At 41.9% G+C, this 9,756-nt stretch overlaps 1 protein-coding gene across 2 annotated transcripts in view; it reads right to left on the bottom strand.

The window, feature by feature from the left end:
- The window catches only part of LOC132402835 (N-lysine methyltransferase SMYD2-like), a 52,871-nt gene extending 44,078 nt beyond the window's left edge, over positions 1–8,793 (bottom strand). Inside the window, exon 1 of one of the 2 annotated variants that reach the window (XM_059985855.1) lies at positions 8,771–8,793. Coding sequence is in view for 1 of the 2 variants with exons in the window: in XM_059985853.1 (XP_059841836.1) it covers positions 5,326–5,486 (161 nt within the window). In the remaining variant the exon portion in view is untranslated. Of the gene's footprint in view, positions 1–5,325; positions 5,681–8,770 lie in introns of those variants that run through there. The other variant, XM_059985853.1, reaches the window with a different exon arrangement.
- Positions 8,794–9,756: the final 963 nt, after the last annotated feature.

Raw genomic sequence — 9,756 nt, forward strand, 5'->3', positions numbered from 1 at the left:
GACTCAGGACTTTAGCAGAGGCACGTACGCACACACACACTGCACATTATTAATTACACCTGCTCATTTATGCAAATATCTAATCAGCCAATTATGGGATAGCAACTTCTATATATTTTTAATATATATAAAAAATAAATATGCACATATGTAAAGCCATGATGTTACTAAGTGGATTGAGGACCATTTTATTACACTAAGGACCAGTGTCAAACTCTTGCCCCTAACTTGTAATTCTTTTCTGTACTTTCCATATTCATTTTGATTCCCTACAGCATTAGGAGTCTGACATTTGTCATCCTATACTCACGGCAATTTGCCTGGCATGCTTTCAAAATATTTTCTCTCCATTGATCATTTGTATTGTTTAATGTGTCGATCTTCAATTGTGAAGAACCTGGGTAAAACCTATCTTGTTTTGCCTACAATCTGGCTTTCTAGCAGTGAAGTGTATGTGTTTCATTGCCACTTTTCTATTTTAACCTAATATAGTCTCAGCTTGGCAAGTTGTGCTTTGTTTTATTTAGAGATGACTGCATCGGTGCACCTGCAGTGATTTGAAAATTGGGTCATGCTGCAGTGGGTGGTAATATATTACTGCAATGCTGTTTTTCCAAATTGCTCTTTTTTTAAAAACAAACTTTGTTTTCCTTTGAAAACAGTGCAAGTACAAGGAAATCGTATTAATTCCCCATACAATAATTAACACAGAAATTTTCTCACAAGACATATCTGATGAACAAACACCCTGCGGTATTGTGGACATAAACTATATCAGAAAGTATACATTTAGCAGAAATGGGAAATTAAGATATTACTTTTGAAATGTTTGTAGTGACACAATCAAGCATCAGATTTACTTTATATTGCAACAAAAACACACTTTTTTTTAAAAAAAAGGGTTGTATCTGCCATGCAAACAAGCAAACAATTACAGCATATTTGATAACATTCATTATATTTTTGAAATACTGATTGTTTTATAGTAAACACAAAGTGCACTGCAGATGCTGTGGTCAAATCAACACGTACAAACAAGCTGGATGAACTCAGCAGGTCGAGTGCTGCCGAAGGGTCTCGGCCCGAAACGTTGACTGTTCATTTCAACGGATGCTGCCTGACCCGCTGAGTTCATCCAGCTTGTTTGTACGTGTTGATTGTTTTATAGTTTTTTCCTCCACATTACATCTGATTATATAAATTCACACACAAGATGCTGGAGGAACTCAGCAGGTCAGGCAGCATCTATAAATTGGCATGTTGTGACATTAAGCTTTACAACCCCAATTTTTTTTTGTCATCAGGCTGTTTTCTCTGGAGCATTGGAAGCTGAGCGGCAAATTGATAAAAAATATAAAATTTTGAGATAGATAGGGCAAGTAATCAAAGTACTTTCCAGGGTGTTAATGTTAATTAAAAGAAGGCAAAAGTTTAAAGTGAGAGGAACAAGGTACAAAAGAGATTTATAAATATATAAAGTGGGAGGTACCTGGATCATGGCATTTAGGAAGGTACAGAGACAAGGAACAGAAAAATATAGATCAGACACAAGCAGAAAACATTAGTTTAAATGCCTTCATGATCAGCAGACAGCATAGGCTGAAAGACCTGTTCCTGCACTATGTTCTTATACAATATGCACAATATAGCAAAACCTCTAAGCGTTTCTGATAAACAGTTAAGCAAAAAAATGACCCATAGGAGCTACTAAATGATCAAAAGTTCCTCCAGAGAGCCAAGGTAGAAGACAAGGTTGGAGCCCGAAATGTCTTTACAGATAGTTCCAGTAGTAGGATAAAGAAACTTTGGTCGTACGTGGTAGACACCAGTTGGAAAAGCCCAGTGCTGTTATAGGGTAGAGCGTGAGGAGTCAAGGAGAAAGGTCATAAATGAATTTTGGACACTGCTAGCAGAGTAAAATTTAAGGAATGCGAGCAGGAGTCATGGCAGCAGGGTGACTATAGATAGAAGAATGGAGGGGCGGTAAGTCAATCCTGGATTAAATGAGCAGTTAATTTTCAGGAAGTTGTAAGATCATTTACGGATTCTGAAGTAACAGATAATGCGAAACCAAGCTTTCCTTCTCTGGTATCATTCTAGTGCATAATCTTTGTTTCTCTTTGTTTAGAATGGCATCTATACAAGTATCCCCACACTAAGGGGGGGGGGGAGTGGAGGGAAGAGGAAGGAAAAGAGAACAGCGGGCAGTGTTCCTAGAAATGGTCAAATATCACAATTGTAAATAAACCAAGACTGCATTATCTGCACACACATCAAAAAAAAGCTACATTTATTATGTTCTTTTATTTAATCACCCACCCCCAACATCAATTCCATAAAGCAAATTTTATTCTGTGCAAGATGTTTTCAGGTAGTGATCTGATTTCTACAGGGGAGGATTTTTGTTAATCTGAACAATCACAATTTAGGGATCAATTGTGCTGTTTCAATGGCTATAACATACTCAGGGCCATTAACAATTTCACAAGGCAAATTTTGTTTAAGTAACTAGTGTGAATTTTTCATGAGGTATTTGATGAGGTTGGAGGTCTAATATGGACTTCTCAAAGACCTTCGACAGATTTAACGAGAATAAGTAAGATTCAATTCGATGCAGCTGGGGGTGAACTTTAGAAAAATACATTTTGACAGAAGGAATGAGATCAATAAATTAGTATATTAAATAGAACACATGACGACAGACTTGGGACACACAAATCATTCAAGGAACCAGGCCAAATTGAAAAGATTATTTATATAAAGTTGCCTAAAAGTACAAAAATTAGCAGATAACATTGAACTAATTAAACAAAAAAACACACTCATTAGTTAATCGCTACCTTGAACATGCTAAACCATTTTTGGCACCAGACTTTAAAAAAGGAAGGATGTCAAAGGGTCAGAAAGGGTACAAGGGAGACATGTTAGACTGGTACCAAAGATGAGAAACCGCAATAACAGAGAATGACTGGAGAACAGAATTAAAAAGAATGATTCAAATGCATTCCAAATCATGACAGGTTTTGACAGGGCAAAGTACATAGTAAGCAGAGAACGCAGATTTATAAAGGTAACTGGCTGGAAGCAGAGCAGCAGGAATTTGAGGAACATTAAGTGCAAGTAGATCACAGAAAAGTGGAAAAGGAAAGAATCACGGTAAGTGAGGGATTTTTAACTTTCGCACTGCTGATTGGAATTGCATTTGTGCAAGGGGATTAGATTGCAGAGTTTGTTAAGTATATCTAAAAAAGTATTTTTTTTATAAAATAGGCAGTAAATCCTATGAGGGACAAGGCATGATAATTGACTTTATCTTAGTAAATGAAATTGGGCAGGTGGAAGTGCTGGTGATGAAAAACACTGACCACAATTCTGTACATTAGAGAGGTTATAGAAAAGGATAAGGGAAAAGCTAATTTTAAATAGAGTACGAGAGGATCTGGCAAATGTAAACTGGGAACAGATGCGCGTGGATAAAATAACAGCTGACAAGTAGGAGTCTTTTAAAAGAGCAACGAGAGTTCGGGATTAGCAAATTACAGCAAGGATGAAAAGGCAAAACTGACAAGATTAGAAGGCCTAGGATAACAAAGGATAGTGAATGTTTGATCGGGGAAAAGAAAGAAAAACAAGTTTAAGCAACTAGGATCAAGGGAATCTGAAGGAAGAAACAATGTGTAGGAGAGAACTTGAGACATTAGGAAAGCATGGGGAGCTTTGAAATATACTTAGCAATCAAGATTAAGGAGAATCCCAAGAAATTCTACAATATCAGCAGTAAGAGGTAGTTAGGGAAGCAGTGAGCCCCTTTAATGACCAGAGGGTTATCGACAGAGACAAGGAATGGGGGCAAGGTCCTAATACTTTTCATCTGTATTCGGCAAGTAAAAGAGCATAGAAAGTGGTCAGTTCAGTGGGGGGGGGAGGGGGGATTCTTGAATAACCTGGTGGTCAATATTGAGGAGAAGGTGGAGGTATTTGATATTGTGGGATCTGCAAGAGTTGATAAAGATCTGTGGCTCTGACAGAATTTTTGCATATTCATTACAAGTAAAGAAACCAGTAGACTAGGAGAAGCTAATGTCACCTTTTTATTTACAAAGGAAAGCAGTGATGTCAGACAACTGAAGACTGGTGAGCTTCACATCAATAGCAAAGAAGTTAATGGTGAAAATCCTGAGGATCAAGATTTATCTACACTTTGAAAGGCAGTGATAATCAGGAATAGTCAGCACAGCTGTGTGGGTGATAGCTCTCTCACTAGTTTGACTGACTTTTTTCAGTAGGCACAAGAATACAGACAAAGCCAGGTCTCTATGTAAAATACGTTACACTCCCCCCCCCCATACTTTCCTCCAATCACTTTAAGATTATGCCCCCTCATTGCAGTCACTTCCACCCTGGGATGATAGTCACGGGCTATCATCCTCTTATATGCCTCTTATCCTCTACACTTCTGCCAAGTCTCCTCTCATCTTCAAAAAGAAAAGCCCTAACTCAATCTATGTTCATAAGACACGCTGTCCAATCCATGAAGCATACTGATAAATCTCCTCTGCACCCTCTAAAGCTTCCACATCCTTCCTATGAGGCGACCAGAACTGAACACAATACTCCACGTGTGGTCTAACCAGGGTTTTATACAGCTGCAACATGACCGTCATTAATGTTGTACAGAGTTGCAACATTAATTCAACCCCCCGACGAATGAAGGCAACACGCCATATACCTTCTTAACCACACTAAAGTGGTAGAAGTAGATACCAAAAGATTCTTTTATACATAGAGAATGCCTGTAACATACTGCCACAGGAAGTGATTCAAGCAACGCTTAATAGGCATTTAGACACATAAACAGACAGGGAATGGAATAGAAGCGATTAGTTTAAAATCATAAACAGTACAAACATGGTGGTCCAAAAAGGCCGTCCTGTGTTGTACAGTTCGATGCTCTTTAAAATAGAACCTTCTATAAACTACACAGAATTCTCTGGTGGCTATCCAATTCCAAACAAGAACATAACCCTATAAGTACCTGTAATTCTAAGGTACAAGGACCGTGGGTAGAACACTTGGCCTTTAACAGATATTGACACACCAAAAGAAATGATAATAAGTGATTCAAATACGGTGTTTTAGACCTTCAACTGCACCTTTACTTGCCTTCAGAAAACATTAAAAATGCCACTTATATCCACTTTTTCTGGCACCCCTAGATTCAAACATACACTAGGACCAGCCAGCGAACGCTGCTGTCACGGGATCTTAAAATTACTCTACAAAACAATTTTGGTGAGCAACTTGCAGCGAAGATGCTGCACGTACCGAGCGAAGCAGAATTCACAATGATTGCCCCGCTCATTGACGGTCAGGACGTGGGTGTAGGCTGGACAGCAGAAGATTAGGTCTCCAATCTGAAAGTGCTGGCGAGCCTGCAGTCCCCTGCCCTTGCCCTCGCTGAGGAACCTCTCCGTGGCCACGGGCATCCTGCAGCCGCGCTCGCCGGCCAGATCCGCCGCTCCGGTCCCTCCGCCCTGCACCGTGGCGAGAAAGCTCGGGCTCACTCTCCCTGCCTCCTTTCACTTTGTTCTCCGACGACCGACCCAATCCCCGAACTGCGTCACTCCGCGCCCGCGCCCGCGCACAGCTCGCTCCCGCGGCGGGGCCCGCCTGTCGTGTGCGCCCACCGGCCCTCGCAGTCTCACTGAAATCCTTAAGCGCTCATTCGAAAGCACTCTGGCGTTATCCTCACACAGATATAGATATATATAGATAGGATTCAGGGGCTTTACAGGCCGATCGGAGTGGGATGGAGAATTGAAGTGAGAGGAATTCAGGGCTGCCCCTACAGACTGAATGCATTGTAACACCCCTAAATTAACCAGAGGCCTTAAAGTGAAATTGTCAACTCTTTTTCTCTCCCTCCCTCCACTGAAAATGAATTTGACATTTTTTTATTCGCGGCCAAAGGCACCTGCTACTGTTCGGTTCAGACACTGTTAGAGAGGCCCTTCAGTATGCGGGCCAGACACCCGCTCTGCATTCGGTTTCAAGGTAGAGCAGAGCGCAAAGTGAATGCCGGATGTAGTACACTGGATTGAAGGGAGGCGCTTCACCCGGAGCAACACACACAAAATGCTGGTGGAACGCAGCATCTATAGGAAGAAGCGCAGTCGACGTTTCGGGCCGAGACCCTTCCTCGGGACCATTAGTTAGAGAACCAGCATTTTGTGTGTGTTGCTTGAATTTCTAGTATCTGCAGGTTTCCTCGTGTTTGCTTCACCTGGAGAAGCAGTTTGGGTCTCTGAATAGTGAAAAGGGAAGAGGTAAAAGGACATGCGTTTCGTCACTTGTAAGGGGGGTGGTTGGTGCAATCAGAAGAGTAGTCCAGAAGTTAGCAATAGAACCAGTCTTCAATGCTGAAAATGAAGGAGATGTCTGGTAGTTCTAAATAAGTTTCTTGTAAGATTATTTTTCTTGTTAGTACATATTGTGCTGAGAATATGTCCAGAGATGATAGTACTGTATGTTCTTTGAATGAGATGGAGGAACGCTGGGAGACACCCAGTCTCCATGATAACTCCATTTGCACAAAGTTAATCAAACTGAAGCTCCTTAGAGACCATGTTAAGGAATTGGATCTGCACCTCAATGACCTTTAGCTCATACAGAAAACTGAGGAGGTGACAGATAGGAGCTACAGGGAGGTAGTCACCCCTAAGCTGCAGGAGTGGCAGGTACCTGGCTAACTGTTAGGAGAAGGAATGGAAATGGGCAGCCAGTGCACAGCACTTCTGTGGCCATTCCCCTCAATAATAAGTATATTATTTTGGATACTGTTCGGGGGGTGGGGGTAGGGTGGGGTGGAGACAAACTATCAGGGGGAAGCACCAACGACCAGGTCTCCAGCACTAAGTTTGGCTCTGTGGCTCAGATGAAGGGGGGGATGAAAAGTGCAGTAATGATAGGGGATTCCATAGTTATAGAACCAGATAGAAGATTTGCTGGATTTGAAAGATGCACTCAAATGGTATGATGCCTCTGAGATGCCAGGGTCAGGGACATCTCGGATCAGGTCCACAGCATTCTAAAGGGGAAGGATGATGAACCGGAAGTTGAGGTACATAATGGCACCAATGACATAGGTAGGACAAGGGAGGAGGTCCTGAAGAGAGAATATAGACAGTAAGCTAAAAAGCAGGACCTGCAAGTTAGTAAGTTCTGGTTCGCCACCTATGCCATGCACCAGTAAGGGTAAGAATAGGATGATTTAGCAGATGAATGTGTGGCTGAAGAATTGCTGCAGCGATCAGAGTTTCAGATTTCTGCATCATTGGGATCTCTTCTGGGGAAGGTATGACCTGTACAAAACTGACAGGTTATAGCTGAACCCAAAGGGGATCAATATCCTTGTGGAGAGGATTGCTCGAGCTGTTGGGGAGGGCTTAAACTAATTTGGCAGGTGAATGGGAAGCAAACTGATAGGGCTACGGATGGTATACAGCTAGATGCAGTGTATAGTGAGACTGTGAGGAAGGACAGGCAAATGACAGGACAGAATTGCAGTCAGTGGGGTGAGTTAAAGTGCAACAGGGAGCCAAAATCAAAAAACGTGACAAATACCCAGTGTAATATTTGAATGCACGCAGATAATGGGCAAAGGTCGATGATCTTCCAATCCAGTTAGACATTATCAGGCACGATGTTGTGGACATCCCTGGGTCATTGCTGAAAGAAGATCATAGTTGGGAGCTTAACATCCAGGGATACACATTGTATCAAAAAGACAGGCTGGTAGAGGGGGGGGGGGGTAAGCTCTCTTGGTAAAAAGTGAGATCAATTTTTTTTCAATGAGGTAACATATGATCGGAAGATATTGAATCCTTATGGGTAGAGTTAAGAAACTGCAGGGGTAAAGAGACCCTGATGAGAATAATATTCAGGTCTCCAAACAGTAGCCAGGATGCAGGCTCCAAATTACAACAGGAGGTAGAAAAGGCATGTCAAAAGGGCAATGTTGCAATCCCCATGGGGGAATTCAAGATGCAAGTAGTTTGGGAAAACAGGTTGTTGCTGGATCCCAAGAGAGGAACTTGTCAAATGCATACGAGATGGCTTTTTAGAGCAGCTTGTTGTTGAGTCCACCGGGGAACGGCAGTTCTGGATTGGGTGTTATGTAATGACCTAGATTTGATTAGAGAGTTCAAGGTAAAGGAATCATTTGGAGACAGTGATAAAAAAATGTTAGAATTCACCCTGCAATTTGAGAAGAAGCTAAAATCATTTGTAATAGTCTAACAGTAGAGTAAAGGGAATTACAGAGGCATGAGAGAGTAGCTGGCCAAAGTTGATTGGAAAGGGACACTAGCAAGGAGGACGGCAGAACAGCATTGGCTGGTGTTTCTGGGGGAAATTTGGAAGGTGTAGGAAAGATACATCCCAAAGATGAATAAGTATTCTAAAGGGAGGACGATGAAACCATGGCTGACAAGGGAACTCAAAAAAGCTAAAGAGGGGACATATAGCAAATAGCAGTGGGAAGGTAGAGGATTTGGAAGCTTTTCAAAACCAATGGAAGCCAACTAAAAAAGCCATAAATAGAGAAAAGATGATATAGCTTCAAAAGTTGTCCAAAATCAAAAGAAAACAGTTGTTGCCAGCCTGCGACCCCAGAGTTGTTATACTTGCGTGATACGTATGCAGCTCCACTGATTGCTCAAGAGAGTTAAATTCCTTATTCTGATGCTTCATTAGTAATTAGCAAACTTACAATTAAGCATTATTGAGTGCTATCTCAGCAGTCAGCAAGGATATGAACTCTGCAGTCCCAAGCTACAAACTACCCCAAAATAAGCATAACTTATCTCCTTCACTTTTACCTCATTCCAACTCATGTGACTAGTTATATAATAATAGATATAATAAACACACAGCACAGATTGCATGGCTCCTACATTCCAACCCTCTAATTATTAAACTATAATAACTACAACCACACGCAACTAAGATAGAGGAGACATGAAATCTCAGCATTTAAACAAATGTCCTCTTTTGGGTAAGCAGTCTATCCTAGATTGTGCTCTTCTCCTGCCAAGCCAAGTTTTCCTTCTTGACTGCATTCTGGAAAATCTGTCTTGAAACACTGCCTGCAAAGCTCACCCAAGCACAAAACTGAGGTCCCATTAACTGTGAGGTCTGGCTGAGCATTGTCTCTTCCACCATCATGGTCCCCTTTCAAAGGTCCACTAACAATCCAACCTAGCATTGTTCTGATTGCACAGGGTCCACCATTAACACTGCAAACACAAAGTACACTGCAGATGCTGTGGTCAAATCAAGACGTACAAAAAAGCTGGATGAACTCAGCAGGTCGGGCAGCATCTGTTGAAAGAAGCAGTCAACGTTTTGGGTCGAGACTCTTCGTCAGGACTAAAGAAGGAGCGGGCAGGAACCCTATACAGAAGGTGGGGGGGGGAGGATGGAAAACCAATCAGAGGAAAGATCAAGGGGTGGGGGAGGGGATAGGCAGGAGAGGTGAAGAAGGAATCTAAGGGGAAAGCACTATGGGTAGTAGAAGAAGATAGAGTCATGAGAGGCGATAGGCAGCTAGAAGAGGAGACAGAGTGAAGGTGGGATGGGGGAAGGGAGAGGGAGGTAATTACCGGAAGTTGGAGAATTTAATGTTCATACCAAGGGGCTGCAGACTACCCAGACGGTATATGAAATGTTCTTCCTCCGACCGAAGTTTGGCCTCAT

The sequence above is a fragment of the Hypanus sabinus genome, chromosome 12 (genome assembly GCF_030144855.1).
Source record: "Hypanus sabinus isolate sHypSab1 chromosome 12, sHypSab1.hap1, whole genome shotgun sequence".
Taxonomy (NCBI): Eukaryota; Metazoa; Chordata; class Chondrichthyes; order Myliobatiformes; family Dasyatidae; genus Hypanus; species Hypanus sabinus.